The 22799-nt window shown below is 44.0% G+C and overlaps 1 protein-coding gene across 1 annotated transcript in view; it reads left to right on the top strand.

Annotated features, from left to right (window-relative positions):
- Positions 1-22799, top strand: part of cubn (cubilin (intrinsic factor-cobalamin receptor)) — a gene marked incomplete at its 5' end in the record, with an annotated part of 190573 nt that overhangs the window by 71045 nt on the left and 96729 nt on the right. Inside the window, 10 exons of the mRNA XM_084033641.1 lie at positions 8284-8443; positions 8638-8819; positions 10177-10345; positions 13857-14038; positions 14673-14829; positions 15723-15839; positions 15938-16051; positions 16259-16387; positions 16765-16897; positions 17725-17930. Of these exons, the coding sequence (XP_083889767.1) occupies positions 8284-8443; positions 8638-8819; positions 10177-10345; positions 13857-14038; positions 14673-14829; positions 15723-15839; positions 15938-16051; positions 16259-16387; positions 16765-16897; positions 17725-17930 (1549 nt within the window). The remainder of the gene's footprint in view (positions 1-8283; positions 8444-8637; positions 8820-10176; positions 10346-13856; positions 14039-14672; positions 14830-15722; positions 15840-15937; positions 16052-16258; positions 16388-16764; positions 16898-17724; positions 17931-22799) is intronic.

Here is a 22799-nt window from a genome sequence, read left to right as displayed (position 1 = left end):
AGTTGCTTCAGGACCTGTGCAAACAAATGGGATGAAAATTTGGATCCCTGATTAGACTGGATAATCCTGGGCACACCGAAGATTGAAAAAAACTGGGACAAAGCCCGCACCACAGACCTGTCTGCATAAAGGGTATGCAGCTGGTTTCCTTGTACTCTGGCACATCACAGATAACAGTTAAGTAGAACCCGATCTAGACGGAGGTAACAGGCCCACAATAACAATCACAAGCTGTTAAAAAGACTGACTTATAGCTGGTATTGGGAGCAGTGGAGAAGGCTTTAAGTATGATGGCCAGACTCATCTTGAGAGACCTGCAACACCACACTATGAAATCTGGAAGGCACAACAAAACAGTTTCACCAGCAAAATGCAACCCATGAGGCAACCATCTTCTCATTAACAAACCCTCACTGATTGGTACAAGCAGGATGCAAACCATGGTATCCCAGGTCAAAGCTGTACTGAGCTAAACAGGCAGACCAAGAACCCAAAAGCAGAGACTGACAAAGTATGACTGTTCACAGCGTTAAATAATTAAAAAATGCAAAAACAAGACTGATCCTAGAAATAGGGCAAAATTCAGAACACCCATGTGAAACAAAAGTCAGTAGTATTTCAAAAGGTAGGCACAATCTCAAAAAGCGTAAATCCCCAAAAGATACAAAAATGAAATCTCAAACGAAAATGTGACCCGCATAATTTGCATAAACAACGAAATAAGCCTTTTTTTTTTCAAAATTAGTGATTTTCGTTTTTTTTGCAGAATATGCAAGTTGAGATCATGAAGAAGCCACTCCATGTTTCAGATAAGAGTAGTGGTTGCCTTAAAAGTATACATTTTGTATTTGTAGTTTCTGAAAAAATCTGCCGTTGTTTGTGTCTTTGCTGGGGTGTGTACGGCGATGCAGTTAAATACTGATTACCGTTGGCCATTCACGCGCTGTTGTTATTTTTTAGGCCAATCAGCTGCACGTTAGAAGCAAAACACATGGCTACTTATTCAGCGCCAGTGTCAGCCTCACAGCGGAGGAGCTGGAGCGTAAGATATCAGATGCTATATCTACAGTAACATTTCAAGGGGATAAAGACAGCGAAATGGAGAAAATCTGTAACTTTGACTGCAAATGCTACGGAAGAAGAAAGGAGAACTCTCTCCTTGGAAGACATTCCTGTAGCGACAAACTTTCTCAAGAGCTTATGTACAGCATACGGATGGATTCTTTAGCTGCAGAAAGAGAGCAAATGGACGTACAGTAGTTACGTACAGTAGTTACGTACAGTAGTTACGTCGGAGATGACCCCCCCTCCTCCTCCTCCAATGATGACATCTGCTCCAACCCCTGTATAACGGTGACTACAGGCCAGGTAAAGAGGCAGCTGGAAAGACTGCATCAGCGAAAGGCTGCAGGCCCTGATGGTATCTCACCAAGGATCCTGAAGACCTATGCCAGCCAGCTGTCCCCTGTACTGGGATATCTGTACAACCTGAGCCTGAGTCTGGAGAAAGTCCCGTTGCTGTGGAAGATCTCCTGCTTGGTCCCAGTCCCCAAGAAACCGAAGTCATCCGACCCGGCAGACTACAGACCAGTTGCACTAACATCGCATGTGATGAAGGTCCTGGAGAGACTGGTCTTAGCCCAGCTGAGGCCACAGGTGAGGACATTTCTGGACCCTTTGCAATTTGCCTATCAGCCCCATTTAGGAGTCGATAATGCTGTCATCTACCTGCCTCAACGAGTCCATATGCATCTGGATGGTGGGGGAGGCACTATGAGGATCACACTCTTTGATTTCTCCAGTGCTTTCAACACCATTCAGCCTCTGCTAATGGGTGAGAAGCTGTGGGTGGTGGGTGTTGACGACTCTGTGATCTCCTGGATTACTGACTACTTGACAGGCAGGCCACGGTTTGTCCGTCTGGGCAGTGTCCTGTCTGATGTGTTGGTCAGTGATACAGGAGCTCCACAGGGAACTGTGCTCTCGCCCTTCCTCTTCACCTTGTACACTACTGACTTTCAGTACAACTCTGAGTCATGTCACCTGCAGAAGTTCTCTGACGACTCAGCTGTTGTTGGGTGTATAGGGGGGGGGGGGGGGGGGGGGGGGGGGGTGAGTACAGGACACTGATAGACAACTTTGTGGAGTGGTCCGAACAGAATCACCTGCGGCTGAATGTCAACAAGACCAGAGGATGCCTTCACAGCCACTACGGATCAGGGGGGAGGTGGTGGAGGAGGTGGAGGACAACAAATACTTGGGAGTGTTTTTTTGTGATCAATTTTTTTTATTTCAAAGAAAGAAAAACATAGGTAGGTACTTGCATGTTGCGAAAATAGAAAAAATATATTTGCATACCTACATACACGCTCAAATACACATGTACAAGAATAAACAACTAAGATAATAAAAGACAATAGAGGAAAAAGAAACGAAAAGGAAAACGAAATATATAAAAATCATAATAGGATCATTAATAACCTTCATCAAATGAAGCTTCCTAGGAGTTAAATATAAACAATACTATGTACAAAATTGTAATGTATTTGCCGATGATCAGGATTTCTGGATGCTAAGCTCACATTAGCCCAAACTTTATCCCAGTCAAATGTGGGTTTCAGATCTGGAACATCTCTCCTCCACACTGTGTCTAATGCCAGGGGTCTGTAAGAATGCTACAACAAGAACCCATAGAGTCTCGAAACAAAACCACTTGTGCTTCTAGATGAGTGGAACAATTTGTGAAGTGAGTGTGACCTAAGAGGGCCCTTCAACCCTGTAACACCCCTTGTTGTAAAATGACGTTACCTTTAGCCATCCTAAAAAACAATCTGGTATATTTTATTTTTTACCACATTTACACAGTCATATTGTTCAGTCTCACAATGCTATTGGATCGTACATTTGGCCAATCCCGTCTTATGGCCATGAACTCACACAACCTCTCAAGGTTTCCTTCAAACAACATCTCTTTGTTTCATTGGACTGGATTCATCAGATTCAAGTAAGTAAAATGTCTTTTATATTTTTTTGGTGGTTATTATAATGTCTAGGTCATGTACACATGTAGTTATTGTGGAATAGATGCATCAAATCTCATTTAGAGCTTGTTATATATTTGTTGCAATTATACAACACTGGGTGAGTGTGGTAGTCGGGGAGTGTTGGGGGGTTTAGCTCAGGAGGTAGAGCGTTCGGCTGGCAACCGCAAGATTGCTGGTTCAATCCTCGGCTCCTCCTAGCTGAGTGCCTGGTGTCCCTGAGCAAGACACCTCACCCCAATTGCTCCTGATGAGCTGGCTGTCGCCCTGCGTGGTTGACTCCGCCGTCAGTGTGTGAATGTGTGAGCGAATGGGTGAGTGACAGTCATTCCTGTAAAGCGCTTTGGAGAAAAGCGCTATATAAATGAGGCCATTTACCATTTATTTAGTCAAAGTAGCAGGCTTGTTGCAATGGGCTCAAACAGGTTGTATTCCCTCCACTACACCACTGCCTGAAACAGAGTATTTTCTTTATACATGGACAGTATACATTCTACCCATGTGTGGTGTTCTGGTCAGATTTGACTAATGTTAAAGTTTTATCATTAAAAAAATGCAGTTAATTTGATCAGACTGACCTAAAATGCTATGACTTTGTCCACAATGAGGATATCAACAGACAATTCAGTTCTAGGAAAGGTGAAAATGTTCCTGAATGTGGGGTGTAGATGTAAGTGGGGGTATGCATGTTTTCCGTTTAGTATGATAATTAGAGAGCATAACGAGCAGTTATGTCAATGCAGTATTGTGTGACTATATGGCTGGTGATTGGGATGCAGGTTTCATTTAGCATGATAAGTAGAGAGCATAGGCTAAGCCTTTTACATTTAGGGAATTTAGCAGATGCTTTTGTCCAAAGCACCTTACAATAAGCAGACAGTATTGTCTGCCTGGAAAAAATGTCTTCCCTGAGCACTTGGTCCACCAATCTATCTTTTACTTCAGGTTATGTACTAAAATATAAAAAGCATATTTAATTAATTGATCTTTTATTTTCAGAATGCAACCAGCAAGGAGTGAGCGGTGATACATTGTGCAGGATGTGATTGATATCATCCAAACTGGTGAGAGTGAAGTTGAAATGGAACTCGCTGATGAGAGTTATGAAGACTCAGATGAAGACGTCTGTCAACAAGTGGACAAAGAAAACCAACCACCCATGGACTGTCCAGCTGATAATTATGTGGACATCGAGTGGACATCAGTCCCAACACTGATTTTGAAAACAAAAAAAGGAATGAAGAAGTTGTTCGAAAAAGCTAGAGTTTTATGTTGTTGTTTTTTTGTAAAAAATGACTTCATAAAAAATATGACTGATGTGTGATTATTACAAATGTTATATACCTTCATGGTAAGCAATCAACCCTGCAAATGAACCCTTTGTTGTTCTGAATTTTTTTTTTTTTTTTAGGTTTTTCTATGTTTCGGTCTTACAGGGTTAAAGGAGGTCTTACAGGGTTAAAGGAACACCATTGCCTTTTAGGGCCATTCTCAGCAGCAGATAAAAGAAAAAGGATGTACGTGGTACACCGTACTTAATACATATGTTCTGAAAAGTAAGCAATCCCCCCTCCCCGTAAAGGGTACAAATGTACAAATGTTTGTGTACAAATGTGTACATGATTTGTAATTAATTAATCTAATTAATCGCATTTTAATCTCATATCTGCTAAAGGTACCCAAATAAAGAATTCAAATTCTAAGACATTACAAAATTGTATTGCATGACTAATCAATTGAATACACTAAGAAGAGAAGATTTGAAATCCACATTTTTATTATTGAAGTGTGTTTCATAAATGAAATTTAAAAGAAAATGGCCAAGCACATCCCAGCAAACCAATTATCAAACCCAAAAGAGGATCTGGGGTTACAGTATCAACTCCTCAAATCAAAAACTCAACCCAAGCTTACGTTAGAGGATCTGACAACAGACAACTTTAACTAACTTGTTTAGCGTTTAAATGATAAATCAAGCTGGAGCAGCTTCGGTGATAGGAGAATTCTTTTTTACAAAACCTACAAATCACCGCATTCTTGTTGATAGTCCCGTCTTCGTTCTTTTTATAAATAAACTTGTCATTCAAAGGCCCTCGCAACAATGTGCTCGCCTCACTCCTGACGCAGGTGGGAAGTGACGAACACGTCCGGACAAGTTCCTCGGTGCTAGTGCTACCTTGACGTGCCACTGCCAAGTAGCCTACGGGTCATTCAATGGGCCAAATTTAAAATGCTTGCACATTGAATTGTCACTCAGAACCTCAGAATTAATTGCGTTAAATTTTATAACGCGTTCATTTGCAGTGTAATTAATTAATCTAATTAACGCGTTAAACTGACAGCCCTAATAATAAGACGGCATCAGCATATAGTGAAATATGATGGTAAGTTCCGTTAATAGAAATTGGATAAATTGTAGGTGAGTTGCGGGTGGCTTGTGCTAGCGGTTCGAGAGAAAGGGCAAATAACAGAGGGCTGAGAGGACAGCCCTGTCTCAATCCTCTTGAGACAGCAAAGGGAGGAGAGCTAGTTTTGCCTGAGCACTATGGCTGTAGGATTTTCATACAGTACTGTAATCATGTTAATGAATGGCATGCCAAACCCCATAAACTCAAGCACTGACCATAAAAAGGGCAACTCCAGGCGGTCTAAAGCCTTCATCGCGTTTAGTGAAAGGACAGCAGCAGGGGTACTTAAGCCTTGAGCGCCATCTATAACGTGTAATAATCTTCTAACATTATCTGTGGCCAGTCTAGATTTTATAAACCCTGTCTGGTCACTGTGAACCAACTCTGTCATATGGCCTTGAAGCCGTGGGCCAATACTTTCGCGTAGATCTTTAGGTCTGCGTTTAATAGTGAAAGTGGCCTGTAGCTGGAGCACTCTACCGGGTCCTTTCCTTTTTTAAGAAGTAGTGAAATTAATGCAGAATTGACCTCCCTAGAAAATGAACCCTCTTTGATTGAGTATTGAATCATGTCCACAAGCAGTGGGCCAATCAAGGGCCAAAACATTAGATAGAATTCGGGTGGGATACCATCTGGCCCTGGTGATCTACCTTTACGCATGTCCTTAACAGCTGCCTCACACTCCTGCAATGTGACAGGACCATCTAGTTTAGCGGAGTCATCATTATTAAGGCGAGATAGTTTAGAGCTATCCAAGAAATTATTACAGACATGTTTCTTGAAATTACTTTCGGAATTATATAACTCCTGATAAAAGGAGGCAAAGGAAGTGTTTACTTTTTTTGGGTCCGATTGAAGAATGTCATCTTTATCTTTAATGCAAAAAATATCAGCAAAATGCTTGTCAGTCCGAAGCTTCATTGCTAGTAGATGACTAGGTTTTGAGGAGTTGAAATAGTAAGTTTGCCTAGTTTTATGCATTAGAAACGCTGAAGGGCGTCTCAGAAGAGAGTTAATCTCTTTCCTGGTCAGTTCCTTCTGCAGGGCTATATGATCGTTCAAGTTAAGTTGCAAGCTCGCATCGAGGGCCGCATATTTTGATTCCAAAGCTTCTAATTTGGCTGCACGTTCCTTATTTCGTGTTGAAGCGTATAAGGTGGTATTACTCTTTATAAAGCCCTTCACTGCCTCCCAAAGTATCCAGTTTTCGTCACGCAATAGAGAGGAATTCAATCGCCACCTAGAGGCTTTAGTGGAAGACGGACGAACGGTAACCGAACAATATATTGGCTTATGATCAGACCAGGTAACCGGGATATAATGCGCATTATGAATATTTTGACACAGATCCCTCGAGATGAAGATAAAATTCAGCCTCAAGAAGGACTTGTGTCTCCCTGAGTAGAATGAAAAGTCCTTTAGAGAGGGGTTAAGCGTACGCCAAATATCAACCATGCCTGTATCGGTTGCCCACAGGCGGAGTGCCTCAGACGCAAGACGTTGGTCCCTACTCTCAACGTTGCCTGTTCGCACAATGAAAGGCCTTGGTGGGGCTCCGGGCTTAGCTGGTAACAGCGATCGGTGAGCGCGCTCCAGATCCAGGCCCCCGTCAGCCCGGAGGATCTCGGGGAGAGTAGCCCTCAAGAAAGATATGGCGTCTTTATCTTCAACGTGTTCTGGGAAACCATATATGTGTAGATTTACTCGCCTCTCCTGGTCCTTGTATTCGGTTAGTTTGGCATTCAATTTTTCCACATCGGAGGCCGAAGCCAGGGGGGAGTCGCAGCGCTGCCTCTCCGCTTCCTCCAGCATGTCCAGATGAGCCTTTGCACTAGTCATTCTCACTAGCACGTTTGGTCAATTGCTAGTTTCCTGAAGAAGTTTGTGTATCTGGGCAGTCGAGATAGAAGCCCCTGACGTCTTGCTGTTGTTGAGAGCATTTGCATAATTTTCCCGAGAGCTCGGCATGTCGTCGGCAGGAGAAGCGTATTTTCGGCAGCTTGCAAAAGAAAAAAATAGCGAATGCCGATATATATTCACACAAAATGCAAACTAGTGGTGCCGCAGCCACCAACCTAAGCAGCCATCTTGCTCGGCGCCATCACGTGACCCTTTCCAGAGTTTTATAAATCCAAATACTTGGGAGTGGTGATTGACAACAGACTGGACTGGAAATCTAACACAGAGGCTGTGTACAAGAAGAGGATGAGCACTGATGACTTTATTTCCTGAGGAAGCTGAGATCCTTTAACGTGTGCAGCAAGATGTTGGAGATCTTCCACCAGTCTGTTGTTTCCAGCGCCATTTTCTTTGCTGCTGTGTGTTGGGGCAGCAGCATCAGAGCCAGCGACACCAACAGACTTGATCAAATCATCAATAAGGCTGGCTCTGTACTTGGTCTCAGGCTGGAGTCTCAAGAGTCCGTGGTGGAGAGGAGAACGCTGAATAAACTGTTATCCATCATAGGCAAAGATGAGACAGCACATGGACTCTGCTTGCTACTAATATAAGTACCAATGCACTCTGGTACAGAGTTTTTAAATTGCTCCAACAACTAACAACAATCACCATTTTATTTTTGTATTCACATGACCACTGAGAAGAGTCCATTCTTCTCCTATTCTATTTATTTGCCTTCACCATATACAATAATCCAATTAAATAGATATTTTCATTGCAAATTAAACAATCTTTCATTTTTAAAACAGAGGGGTAAATGTCCTAAGTTCATGCTGTGGTAGTTTTCTACTGTTTGATATTCCTGTTGTTTTTGACATATTCTGAGACTATATATATTATAGACTTTTCACTTTCTCCAAATATTACTCTTGTAGATGTTTAATGGGCCGAACCAGCAGGCTCCTCTGATTGGTACATTCTGTGGATACATGCCGCCCCCAGCCAACAGCACCACCAGCTCTGCTCTCACCCTGGTTTTCAGGACAGACTCATCTGTGTCCATGTCTGGCTTCCAGATGATGTGGTACCAGAATGGTAAGAGTACAAATATTCAATCAGCACAAAATATACTCTTGTTTTGTTGTGAAAGTCTAATGTTTAACTGCAGAATTTGAAAGATAAAGGCTCCGTTGTGGTCAGGGTACCTGAGCAGTAGCATGTGGAGCACATGGATCTCCATTATTCAGTTAGGGGAAGCAGGTTTAGGTGATATTTTTACATTTTTGCAGGCTGTGGTGGGGAACTCTCTGGTCCCAGTGGCTCCTTCAACAGCCCCGACTACCCCAACAGGTATCCAGAAAACAGGGAGTGTATCTGGTACCTCAACACGTCAGCAGGCAGCAGCATCACCCTCACTATCCATGAGTTTGATGTGGAGTTCCACCAAGACTGCAACTATGATGTACTAGAAGTAAGATATAGACCTCGCCTCATCCGTCTACTAATGTACATAAAAACTAATTGCAATACTCTGTAGGTGCAGCTTGGAGGCATGTCTGATCCACAGTGTGGGAGACACATGTAGAAGATGTTGTGTGATGCTGTTTAACAGAAGTGGGATGTTATCCAGACGTGTTTACCAAACAACCAGTTATAACTGACACAGTCTCCTATACTGGACATTTATGGTAAATCCTCTGGTGGAACTGTTCCTGCAGGGTGTCAGGAGGAAAAAAACCTCCCCACACTGAGAACTACCAGCGATGCTTGTTGGCCAGCTACAAATATTCAATTGTGGAACGCGTTGTCCTTTTTTTTTCCTGTAAAAATGTTTTTCCTTATCTGATGGTGGGTCCTGTGACAGAGGATGCTGGATGTTGTACAGGAGTCCTTTGAGACAAATTCAGGGATGCCAGGGTTATGGCCCGCGGGCCGGACCCGGCCCGACTTTACGTCACATCCAACCCGCGGTGATGAGGAGAGAATATTTTTTTTAATTATTATTTTATCTATTTTTTATTTTTAAATATATACCGTAAATCCTCTAATACTGGCCTGTATTCTATTATCGGCCAGTCACATTGGCCGGGGCAAGTGTCGACAGGCAGAGTTATTTCCACCCTTCCCATTCATTGTCAGGTTTGCGTCCCAAAGATTTTGGCTGAGGCTATATTAAAGGATTTACGGTATGCCCTGCAATGCATTCGACTCACGGCGAGTGTGGAGAGACGGTGCGCCGCTGCCTCCCGCAAGCTCTCGAAAATCTTTTAAACAGAATGTTGTCAATCTAAAATAAAGACAGATTCAGCAACTGCATAGCTTATTTCTCGCATAAAATGTTTTCAGAAACACGTTTCGGTGAACTATTGTCGTAGAATAAGAGAAAGTTTCCAAACGAGCCGCCATGTTAATCGGTTTGAAATCCGAGAACAGCCAGGACAGCTGTCAAAGTGATCGACCTATCAGGTGCAGCCATGAAGTGTGCATGTGATTGTATGAAGGAGAGCGCCTGTCAATCATCCTCCTTTGTAATGTATGTGATTTAGGCGTCATTGTGAGGCTATTTTGGTGACAATGCAATTTCTTTTTGATGTGTAGACCTTCATGAATAATTTCAAATAGCCTACCTATCCATGCGTATTGGCCTTTTCAGTCCGAAAGTGTAATCCGGCCCCCTGAGGTCTCACTTGAAAAAAATCTGGCCCCCTGTCCAATTTCACCCTGGCATCCCTGCAAATTTTTAATTTTGGGCTGTATAAATGAATTACAATATAACATAAACTTGATATATTTCCTTATACATTACTTTTTTTCTGCCCTCTCCACAGGTGTATGGGGGCCCAGACCTGTTGGCCCCTCAGCTGGTCAAGCTCTGCAGCACCACATCCAGTCCAATGCGTGTCTCCAGCACCGGCAACCTGCTTACAGTGCGCTTCAAGTCTGATGCCTACGTCAGTGGTCGAGGTTTCAATGCGAGCTGGGCTGAAGTTCAAGGAGGTGGGTGGACACCATTGAATGCATGTTCAGACGCCATAACGTGTGATTAATGAATTAACGAATGTGATTGCCATTGCAGTGTAAATATAAACTGCAAGCAGTATCGTGACGGGCCCTCGCTTATATGCGGTCGTGGAGTGCCTGCGGTCACATGGCAGTGTCGTGAACACCTACCTGTGCTGCGGCCGCCTCCTCGTGGCGCAAGTTAAGACACAAGCAATCGACATCCAAAGACATCCATCTCTCACGTGCAATCGTGGAGTGCCTGCGATCCCACGGCAGCGTCGCAGCCGCCTACCTGTGCTGCGGCCGCCACCTTGTGGCGCAAGTTTAGACACAAGCGATTGACATTCAAAGCCATCATTCTCCCTCACAGCTGTCTGAGGTGCGTGCTAAGTGTGGAGCAGATAAAACAATGAATAAAATCATTAGCGGTCGTGGAAAGTTTCATGACTGTTGATCTGGTGTGATCCAAAGTGAAACTACATTTCAGTCACAGAGCTCACACAAATGTCCATGACTTCTTGACATCTCTCCTCCTTCCCCTACTGTGACCCCTCCTCCTCCCCCTGTGTCCTCCTTGCAGGCTGTAATGAGAGGAATTAGTCAAAAAATAACCAGGTGTGGCTGTTACTTGGAGAAGTCACAAAATCAATTACATTTCTTGTCGCCAGTAGGTGGCGCTCTGACTGTGAGTCAATATTACAGTGCAGACGTGTTCAGGAAGGAACTCTAATCAAGTATGGAAAGTTTGGAGCAGATCAGAGAAGAAACACTGAAGTTATGATAGCTCTGATGATTATGGTGAAGGTTCCACTGACAGCTGTCTGAGGTGCATGTGAAGTTTGGAGCAGGTCAGACAATGAATAAAATCATTAGCAGGTGTGGAAAGTTTCATGACTGTTGATCTGGTGTGATCCAAAGTAAAACTACATTTCAGTCACAGAACTCACACACATGTCCATAACTTCCTGACATCTCTCCTCCTTCCCCTCCTTCTCTACAGGCTGGAAAGCTCTCGATAATCTTTCAAACTGAACGTTGTTGATCTAAAAAAAAAAAACAGATTCAGCAACTGCATAGCTTATTTCTCGCCTAAAATGTTTTTAGAAACACATTTCGGTGAACTATGTTACGTAAAATAAGAGGGAGGTGGGAGGCTGCGAGGGAGAACGATACGAGCTCGGAGGAGCACAAAGGGGAGGGGTGTGTGTGTGGGGGGGGAATGCTTTTTTCAAACCTTTCAATTCAAATCGTACAATAACGAGTGATTGAAGTTTAAACCAGAATGTCCTCCCTCAGCAGACTCTTCCAGTCAGTGTGATTCAGGCTTCTCCGACTCCCACTCTTTTTGTAGTGAAAATACGACTCCCCCGCCATCCAGAAGATGGGAACAGTTACCAGCGGACATAAAGGGCCCTAGTTTCGTAGACTAGGCGCAGTCAGCTCTCAGCGCACCTGCGCCACGCCGACGGGGTGTGTCCGCCTGGACTTTGCAAGTTTCGTGCACCGCGCAGGCACACCTCCCGTCTCGCCCACCGGCGCAAGTGGGAAAGAGGGAGGAGAAGAAGGCGTGAGTGGGAGACGAGGAGGAGACGAGGCGTGGACTGGGATTAATACAGCCGATTCAGATCTTCACCAATCAAATGAGCTCCTCTCCTCACCTTTAATGCGTTAGGGGAGGTTCAGTGCAAGTTCCGTCACTTGACAACCTGATGACAGAAGCAGCGCCGGCGCTCCCACCACGCGCATCACGCGCTGTGCGCGCGTATCATAATAATAACAATGCCGATATTATAAAAAACAGGAGAGAGAGAGGGAGATGTTTTGGTCCGAGAGGCTGAGTTTCCGTTACGCGTGCCATCCGCCTTTGATCTGACGTCAGATGTGACGGGACAATCTATATAGATATAAATTCACGTGTTGATTCAATTAGTTGCATTAAATAGTGTTTGTTGTGATTATGTATTGCATTTAAATGTGCCTGGAACTGTGGAAACCTGCCTGTGAGGTCTCGGTGACGTGTACACACTGCGCGCCGTCAGCCAAACTTCCACTCCGCCAGCTGTGATTCGCCTTGAATCAATGGACTTTATTTACGCCTTGCACCTTGCGCGGAGAGTAGACCAGGTTGGAGCTGGCGAGCTTTCAGCGCAGTCTCGAGGCTTTTTGCCACGAAACTTCCTCTACGCCAAGCTGAATCTGTGACACCTCCCCCTGCTGCGCCGCCACACCCATCTTGGCGCAGGCGATCCACCAAACTGCCAAACTGACCGTGCGCAAGGCTGCGCGGGTCGAAACTTGCATTACGCTGGCTCCGCCACCCTGCGCAGCCCTGCGCTGCGCCACGAAACTAGGGCCCAAAGTCCTTAAGACAAGCTCCACTGAGAGACAGCGGTAATGGCTATGCAGCTTCCCATCGCTCTGACACAGATAGCGAAGAAACCAGCAGCGGAACTTACAGAAGTTCTCCTCCAAAATCTCCCTATCTTTGGAACAAACCTGCAATTTGCGACGCACCTCCTCAACCTAGCTTAGTCTCGCCTTCACCAGGGAGGACACCACAGTGCCTCCGCTTTAAAGAGCTTGAGAGCATAGCTAAAGATTTTGATCCTGACAACTCGAACCATAATATTGACAACTATTTGAGAAAGTTAGACAACCACCTGATTGACCTACCCCATGCCTCCTCATGTGAGAAGCTCAGGCTAGTCTGGAAGACCACAACCAGACATGTCCACAGTTTCATAGGAACACTTGCACCCGGAACCCGGGACCGATACCCCAGACTTTGTGCAGCACTCCGGAAGGAGTATAGCCGGTACTGGGACCCCGCCTCCGCCACGCTCAACCCCCTCGCCATTCTACACAAGGAGCAGGAATCACCCAAGGAGTACTATAGGTGCTTCAGGGCCGCCTATGCTCAGGGCCGTACCTCCCCAGGACTGGAGGAAGAGCCTGCCTTCCTGTCTCTCTTTTTGCATAACCTGCACGAAAGCGTGCGGGGCGATGTCGCCATGCACTGCAGGACACACCGACTCACCGATGTTCGTAATTACGCACAGATGGCTTGGGAAACCTACTCAGCACGCAAAATTATAAGAAAGCCCGCTAACTTTGATACATCTGCGCCCAAAACATCCGCTGCCTTAAAGGATAGCCCTCATAACAATGCAAAAGGGGGTGAGCGGCCAGCACGCCCCCGGAATCAGACAAACTCCCAAACTAAAGAAGAAAGGGATCTGAACAACCTGGTCGAGAAGCTGTTAACTTCGATACAGCTGCGGCTTGACGCGTCCCAACCGTCACCAATGAATGAACTGTTTAACCTCTTTCTCCACGGAATATACAGACTGTTTGGACTCCCACATGTTTCAAGGAACACATGGACTGTTTGGCCCTTATGTTGCTCCGAAGGTTGCGTCCCACCTAATGGATTGATTAATGACCTTTATCAGAGACCAGATGGCAGTTTTCCAACAGCTTTACTAATCTGTCCTCCATCCTGCAGGCTGTGGAGGTCTGGTCACTGCTCCATCAGGGGACATCCATTCTCCTCTCTATCCCAGCAGCTATCCCAACAATGTGGATTGTTCCTGGCTCATCACTGTGGATTCCAACCACCGTGTACTCTTCAGCATCACTGACCTGGACATTGAACATCATAGCAACTGCACCTGGGACTATGTGGCTGTGAGTGATAGATTTAAGAAAGTTTACTTTGTAGAGTTCAAACAGCTCTCTTTTTTAATATATTTCTTTTCAGTGGTTTATAAATCCAAATGATTGTGGCAAAAGGTAGGGAGCTCAGCATATAGTAGACTTCATGCAGCCTGAAATACCTATTGATTGCAAGTGAATTGTACTGTACTGTCACTCCTGTCTGCATAACCTGGTGAATATTACGAGGATCCTTGATTCCTGTGAAAAAGTCTTACAGTTTATTCTTTGTTGGAAATTAGAAGAAAATGATGTTTTGAAATATAAAACACTTTGAGTGCACTATCTAGGGTATAATCAGACAGCACTATAACATGGACAACTCACTATATGATTGTGAGATTGTGAGTAGTGATTGTATCATTAGCGGATATATCAGCAGTCAATAACTCTGTTTTGCCAGATTTTGTAATGTTCTGAGGATCTGATGACGACAGTAAAGAGAGAAAAGACCTGTGATTGTAATGATACACTGGTTATGGAAATGTTTTTTTTTCACATTCTAGAGCATTTTATTTATTTCCAGACATGCGGCACTTCAGCCAAATTCTGGGGTTTAGTTTTTCTTTAAGGCATTGTTTTACTGAAATCATACTTCTGTCCATAGATCCATGATGGTCCTTCTTCGTCCTCTGCTCTGCTTGCCCGAGTGTGTGGTACCAGTCTGCCTCCCTCCTTCACCTCCACCCAGAACACCATTTATGTCCGCTTTCGGTCCGACTCCAGTCGCAGCCACCGTGGCTTCAGTGCTCGTTTCTCTCAGGGTAATCCTCCTTTAAACTCTCTGCTTCTATCAGTAGAACATGGATGAAATATCAGATTCAACTATCCCATTTCACGACTGACTGAAATGCGGGTAAACATTTAACATTTTTTAGAAGATCTAATTTTTCAAAAATCTCAGACGATTGTCATGTTCATGTAAGGCACACAATGTGCACAACTGATATCAGACAAGTTACGTCAGGTGTGTGTTTATTATTTCACCAAGCTCTTTTCACTGTAAGACACACGTGGGCTGGTTTACCACAGCTGAAGGAACCCAAAACAAACTATTTAGCTGTAATTTAATAGCAATAACCAGATGAAAAGGATGCTGAAAGAACTCCATAATGATAGTGATCAGTAAAAAGTGTGAAGTCATGGTTTGTTAGGTCTGTTTGCAAGACCACAAGCTAACTACTTTTAAAATGCTTGTTTTATGAATGTCTGGATTGATGGGTGCTAGGCTATGCTAACATTGTAGCTGCTCTATCAACACTCCTAATAAAGTAATCTAGACATGAATACAGCAGAGACCTTGTTGTTTGGACCATAGACAGTCTCTGGTTTCTCCACATAGTCTGGTCTGGTCTCTGGACTAATGTGAGCTACTATCGTAGACCACTAGGGACCACCAAAAGTCTCTGGTTTCTCCTCATAGTCTCATCTGGTCTCTGGTCTTATATGTGGTCCTATCGACTATCTATTTCAGATTCAACAACGCCAGAATGACAGGAGGAGAATCTCAACAGTGATAGGCTTAAGTGACAAAGTGTCACACAAATATCGCTTGAGTTGTAATATTGAAATATATCACCCAGCGAGAATTCACGTACATTTCAATCTTTCCATTGACTCTAGCTGTTTCCCAATTTCCCATTTTTTTTCCCAACAGCTTGTGGTGCAACCATCACAACCGATGATAGTGGTGGAGCTATTACATCGCCACTGTACCCAGCACTATACCCACCCAATCAGAACTGTAGTTGGATCATCAGAGCACAGGAACCATGTGAGTTGCGTTCATGGCTCTCAGACTAGAACATTGTATACATGGTTATACACAAAATGTTTGTTCATTTAACCTGTGACTTGTCTTTTTGTGACCAGTCAACCATGTGACATTGTCATTCACTGACTTTGAGTTAGAGAGGATTAACTCAAACTGCTCTAATGATGCTGTGGAGATCCTGGACGGAGACAACTACCAGGCACCTTCTATAGGTACTCTACGGGGTTTGCATGCCTGTACTGTGTGCTGTCTTACATTATTGTCACCAGGCACATTATGTCAACAATAATCAGGTCAAAACTAAGCTGTGATACAGTGAGACAGTATGTGATGACATTACTGAGCTGAATTTAGTTGGATGTAACACAACTATGTGTAGCCTCATGTTCAAATTCAAATGTAATGTCAAATGTTGTCAGGACGCTACTGCGGCTCAGAACTACCTCACCCAGTGACCTCCTTCAGTAACTCCTTGGTAGTCAACTTCATCTCCGATGGCAGCGTCTCCAGAAAAGGCTTCAGAGCCACCTACTCAGCATCCACCTCCAGTAAGACATCAGTTCTGCTCACAGTTCTAGCTGGACACACTTATGTTCTGTGTCCACATGACAACAGGGTGTTGGGGAAGCACTTCATCTCAGCGTTAAAAAGAAACCTTAATGGTCTGAGCGCTCTGAGATTTCTTCACCATGAGACTGGAGGATGATTGCTTCAGACTCAGCAGTAACATTCAGTGTCAATTCGGCTGATCTGCACCCTAATAAGCTTTTTGCTTTGTTATGATCCTTTCTCTCTGACAGATGGGGTAGAGCAGTGGCTGCATCCACTCTCTGCTCATTGGGAACCATAAAACCATGTCGAACTCAAAACCCTTTTGTTGTCATGCTCACAGCAGGACCAATCATTGTTGTCACCTCTTTTTTAGGTTGTGGAGGAGATCTGGTGATGGAGAGTGGTGCGTTCAACAGTCCAAACTATCCAGATGCTTATCCGCCTAATGTTGAGTGTGTGTGGACCATCAGAAGCTCCCCAGGGAACCGTCTCCAGCTCTCATTCATGTTAGTCTTGTTTGTGATGTAATATTTTAAACTTATGGTTCATTTTGAGCGTATCACACAGGAAATGGAACTTTAGTTGATGATATGATTTTATAAACCTGAAAAAACCTGGATAGTGAATTAACCTGGATAGTGAAGGTTAAGGGTGCACTCACACAAGGTCCAGTTGATCCATACCAGGCCTCAGCACGATTGTCCCCAATTGTTTGCACTCACAATGCTCCAAGACCAAACAGGTCTGAGCACGATTGCCTCTTGTACATATGTCTTCACGTTGTAATAAGACACACGCATGGCTTTACGTTGTTTTCAAGAAGCAACCTCTCAAAGTCACCTCAAGAGAGAACAACACAGAGAACATGACTGAAACTTTACTAACAAGTCGCGTCTGCACATATTTCTAGTTAACACTCAGCCTGCATCAGAGCAACGGAGCGGAGCTCGATAGTGGGGGCCAATCTGAGTTGAACACTGAGTGATAATGAGTGGGACAGCCTATCGATTAAAGCCTACGGCGTGTCCGTTGTGTTCACATGCATGTGTGCCCGCGTATGAACTGTACTGTACTCAAATCCATCTCTTCCAATGGTGCCGGGGCCGAGGAAAGGTACCGTTCTTAAGTACGGAATGGAGCGCTCACACTGGTCAAACAATCTGGACTTTAGGCTACATCGTACCTGGGTGCGGTACTGTTGGCCTAGTGTGAGTTCTCCCTCAAAAGCAAGCTGCACATTCCGTGAAGTTAAATGAAAATGTTTCTGTACCTTTATTCTACGTCTGATATTTGGTATCATTCAGTGTCACTTTTCTTCTTGTCCTTTTTTCAGTATGTTTCACCTGCAGGGAGGCCCGAGCTGTCAAAATGACTACCTGGAGATCAGAGAGGGCAACTCCACTGGGTCTCTGGTTGGTCGCTTCTGTGGAAACTCGCTCCCCTCCAACTACACCTCTTTAATTGGTCACATCCTGTGGGTTAAGTTCATCTCAGATGCAACGAATAGTGGTGCAGGATTCAGAGCTACCTTCTCACACTGTGAGTGTATATGTCTGTCCACTAATCTAATACTCCACCCATCGCCCATTTATGACTGTATGCTCAAGGACTATTTTATCAGCTGCTATAGACCAATTTGGAGTGGATGTCACATAAAAAGACGATATCTCCATGAATCAAAATGTCTTGCTCTAGGATGTCAGAATGTTAAGAAAAAGATTATTTTTATTTTTATAGAATACGGTCTTCGAAGACGCCCTTTTAAGCAAAACACCTCATTTCATAATAAATATATAGTCAATGCTAAGAGAAAACATTTTTCTTGATCCCGTTTGAATTGTACCATGAATTCCACATCTGATATTTGTCAATTTAAAATATGTTCTCAGTCCAGAAAGTCTCAGTTTGTTGAAGATTTGTCACAGTATCATTTCGTTTTTTGTGCTCATTGCTCAAAGTTGTTGTAGCTGATGTGTGTCCTCTTCATGTTTATGTATTTTTACATTTTCACTTCAACAGTTATACCACAAAATTATTCTGTATTGATTGAACCATAGTATACGGTATCACCGACCTGTGTCTCCGTGTCCAACGCTGCACGGTCCAGGCCACGGGAAGAGCGATGGGAGCTATGGTTCTACAGGAATATTTCCACATCCCGATCTATCCTTCCCGCAGAAAGTATCTGAGATTCGCTTCACTGAGATTCTGTTATGAGTACCACGCTCCCTTTCGGCCTGTCTTTAAGCCCGAGGGTGTTTGTGCGGTGCACAGAAGCGGCAATAGCCCTGCTGAGACGGCAGGGCATCCGCTTGGCCACATAATTGGACGACTGGCTGCTGTTGGCACAGTCGGAGCAGGAGGCCAGGGCGCACACGCATATTCTCATACGACACCTTTTCAACCTGGGTTTCATGATAAACGCGGAAAAGAGCATGCTGTCCCCAGCACAGGACATAACCTTTCTGGGACTGTCCCTGGACTCGGTGACTTTCACAGTGCGCCTCTTCGTGGAACGAGTGAAAACTTTCAGGGCATGTCTCGCGCTTTTTCATCCAGGCAAATCTGTTCAATTCAGATTATGTCTTCGATTACTTGGGTTCATGGCGTCTGCCATCCTCGTAGTCCATCTTGGTCTCCTCCACATCAGGGAATTCCAGCTTTGGGTGGCCTCATGCGGGCTGGATCCCGTGCGTCATGGCGCACGGAGAGTGCTGGTCACACTGGGGTGCGCCAGGACGCTGTCAGTTGTGGGACTCTCACAGCGTGTAATTTCCACTATACAAAGTGCTCGAGCCTCCTCCACTAGGTATGACTGTAAGTGGAGAGTGTTTGAGGGTTGGTGTCACAGAAACGGCCACATTCCCTTTCAGTGTCCAGTAGGAGTGATATTGTCATTCTTGCAGGACCTAAAGGACAAACGAAAAGCTTTTTTCCACGGTTAAAGTGTACTTGGCAGCTATCGCCGCCTGTCACGTGGGTTTTGGGAAGCAAACAGCGAGCCAGCACCTGCTGGTTTGCCGTTTCATGAAGGGAGCGTGCAGGCTTCTCCCCATGTCCAGACCACTGGTACCACCATGGGATCTGCCTGTGGTTCTAGAGGGGCTTAAAGGTCCTCCTTTTGAGCCACTGGAGGGAGCAGACTTGAAACAGGTGTCTTTCAAGACAGTGTTGTTGCTGGCCCTGGCTTCAGCTAAATGGGTTAGTGACATCCATGCGCTTTCAGTGCATCCGTCATGCGCTCAGCTATTCCAGGGGGATGCAAGGATGATTTTGAAGCCCGACCCAGCTTTTGTACCGAAGGTGGTGGGCTCATGTTCTCCTATTGACCTTGTGGCCTTTGCTGCCTCACCAGGAGATCAGCGGTCACGTGCGTTGTGTCCAGTTCGTGCGGTGCGCACTTTTATGGATAAAACGGAGGGCTTCAGGAGGAGTGATCAGCTGTTCGTCTCCTGGGCTAATCCTCATAAGGGGAAACCTATCACAAAGCAGCGCCTATCCCTCTGGGTGATGGAGGCGATTGCTTTGGCCTATACGAGTCAGGGTTTGCAGCCACCTGTGGGCCTGCGAGCGCACTCGGGGCTTGGCCGCATCCTTGGCCTTATTCAGGGTAGTTTCTGTTCAGGACATCTGTGCTGCTGCAAGTTGGTCCTTGTCTCTCACTTTTGTCCGTTTCTATATGTTATGTTATGTCTATGACGTCTCTGCTTTGTGCGTGGCACGCACGGTTTTGCTGTCCTGATTGGAACAGAGCATTTTTCCCCTGTGGGTTGGTGGATGCTTGATAAGCTTGTCTGGCAATACGGGAGCAACATCTCACATATGAGTGAGACATCTCACTCATATTATGAAAGAGAACTTTAGGTTGTTTACATAACCCCGGTTCTCTGAGTAATATGAGTGAGATGTATCACCAGACAACTAGAGGTGTGCATCTTCACTGCCCCCACGATTCGATTCGATTAGGATTCACCAGTCTACGATGCGATTCAATTCGATTCTACGATGCATCTCGATGCATCTTCTTGATGCATCATGATGCATTTCATCCTCAATTTTCTATATTACCACACATGGTTTTTTCATCAATTAAAACAAACAGTCAGATAAATATGAACTCTTTATTTAGAAAGCTGCTTTTAAATTCAGATGTTAACACATTTCATGTTTTGTTACATTAAGTTGTAAAGAAAAATATAATTATAGGCCAAGCCTACCAACGTGTTTTAATTTTAATTCCTCATTCACGTTAATGACGACGCTATAAAGCCGTAAGTCCTTCACTATAAGCTCCTACACACCGAGTTATCCTCTGGGCTCGCTCGGACTTGGATGGCAACTTTCTCACGGACTCGTCGATCTTTGGCTGTGCTGGGTCAGTAGTTTTCTTTCCGTTGTGACCAGAGGCTAACATTAGCTTAGCGTGCCATCGGCTAATGTGGTTCCTCATATTAGTGGTGTTACCGAAGTATTTGATTTTAGCGTGGCAAGTTTTACAAATGGCATGGGTCTTGTCCAGTTGTCATCGCGTCCGAAATGTTCCCAGATATCCGCTTTTAAATTGTGTGGAATTTTTTTTATCGCGCATCGGCTACCGCTACTGCATTCCTTCATGTTATGATGGTGGCTTTACGGTGTTCGCTCGCTTGTCTGTCCTTCACCCACAATGCAACTTGAACTTTACAACTTTATTGTCCAGCAGAAACGGGAAACGCAATAAAAATCGATTATGTGACGTTACTGCATCGATTCAGAATCGTCCCATTAAGCATCTCGATGCATCTTTGAATCGATTATTTTCTGCACCCCTACAGACAACCCTTCTTGCTTGGGCAAGTGAGAAGAAGTGCTTATCTTGGATGACTACGTGCTGTCCGCCTGCGTTCACCAGCCAATTAGGACATTATGTACCCAACCAGTGCTTTCTCATGCTCAGTTCCTTTTGCTTTCATTAATATTGTAAAAATCTTGTGACTTTAACTTTGAGGAATTTAAACTGATGATTTCCTTGGAGAAGTGTTGGCTTAGCCCTGCAGTCTCATAGTCAAAGGCTCTGGGATTGTTTCTAACCCAAGATTCCTTTCTTTATGGTTGACAGGCCCGGTCCTAACCAATCTGGAGCCCTAGGCAAGATTTTAGGTGGCGCCCCCCTTGCATCGGCAGTGTAGTGTATATACTCACAAGAAACAGAATAGCTTTGTCTTTGACCTTTTTTTTTACTTAAAGAAAGCAAATTCACAATCAGAATAGTTATTATATAGTCATATATTATGAATAAATAAATGAATACAAAAAATAAAATTAATATATGAAATACAATCATTTTTACATACATTCATAAATAGTCTTAAGTATAAGATCTAACTAAACACAAAATAAAACGTGTCAACAAGTTGCATAAAATAAATTAAAAATACAATATAAATAAGGCACTGCACAAAACAAGATATTACAGGGTGGGGGCAACAGGAAGACCGCTTGATGCTGCTGCATCATGGCTGGGTTGTGCTGCTGATGCTGCATCACTGGTGGGTTGTGCTGCTGAGTTGGAGGCAGCAGTGGTAGATGTGGTAGATGGCCCAGGGGTGGGATTTAGAGAGAGTATGTGACTCCATTGAATATCACAGTCTGATAATAAAAACATATGATTCCAGGAATAAAATGAAATGATATAATGTAAATGAAAAACCAAAGAGATATATGTATGATGTTAACTGATATGCAAATTAGATTAGATTAAATACATTGTCATCATTACAGTGAAATGCTGAATAGCAGAATGCAAAGTAGCAGTAATATATATGAGAATTTTATGTTATTTATGATTATCTTTGACCGAATCACAGCAGTGCTCATATTCAAAACAGCATTCTCTCTCATGTGATATTGCTTAATTAACATTAATGATGTGCACTTTAACAACTAGGCTTACAACTATAATATATAAAGGGGTGGAAAAGTGACTATTACCAGCAAGGCAAACGTTAGCTAACCAGAAGGCAATAAAAATTTAAACAAATGTAAACACCTGCTTAAAAGATCTAATACAAATGTCCCTGAGGAATGTAAGGTGGGAGTACTGTAATTACCTAACGTTACATTATTACTTTCCATAACAACTTAGCCCCCTCCACAATATTAACTGACGTTAAAACAGTCAACTAACGTTAGCTATTTATTGATTAGCAATTAGCGAATCATGTAACGTTATCCTAATGCTAAAAAGCCAGGTGTCTATCTGTAACAGATAAATTATTTCATGTAACGTTACCTCTGTCTTTTTCTCGTTTCTCCTCCTCTTCTTTTCTTGTTTTTCTTCCCTGGGCACCGGACAGTTTTGGCCGTTTTGACATCTTGTGTTGATTTTTTGATGTGGTGATGACGTCCAAAAAGAATCATGATACGGGA

This window comes from Eutrigla gurnardus, assembly GCF_963514095.1.
Source record: "Eutrigla gurnardus genome assembly, chromosome: 18".
In the NCBI taxonomy this organism is placed as follows: Eukaryota; Metazoa; Chordata; class Actinopteri; order Perciformes; family Triglidae; genus Eutrigla; species Eutrigla gurnardus.
Note: the sequence above shows the minus strand (reverse complement) of the source record. Positions and strands in the feature narration are given on the sequence as shown.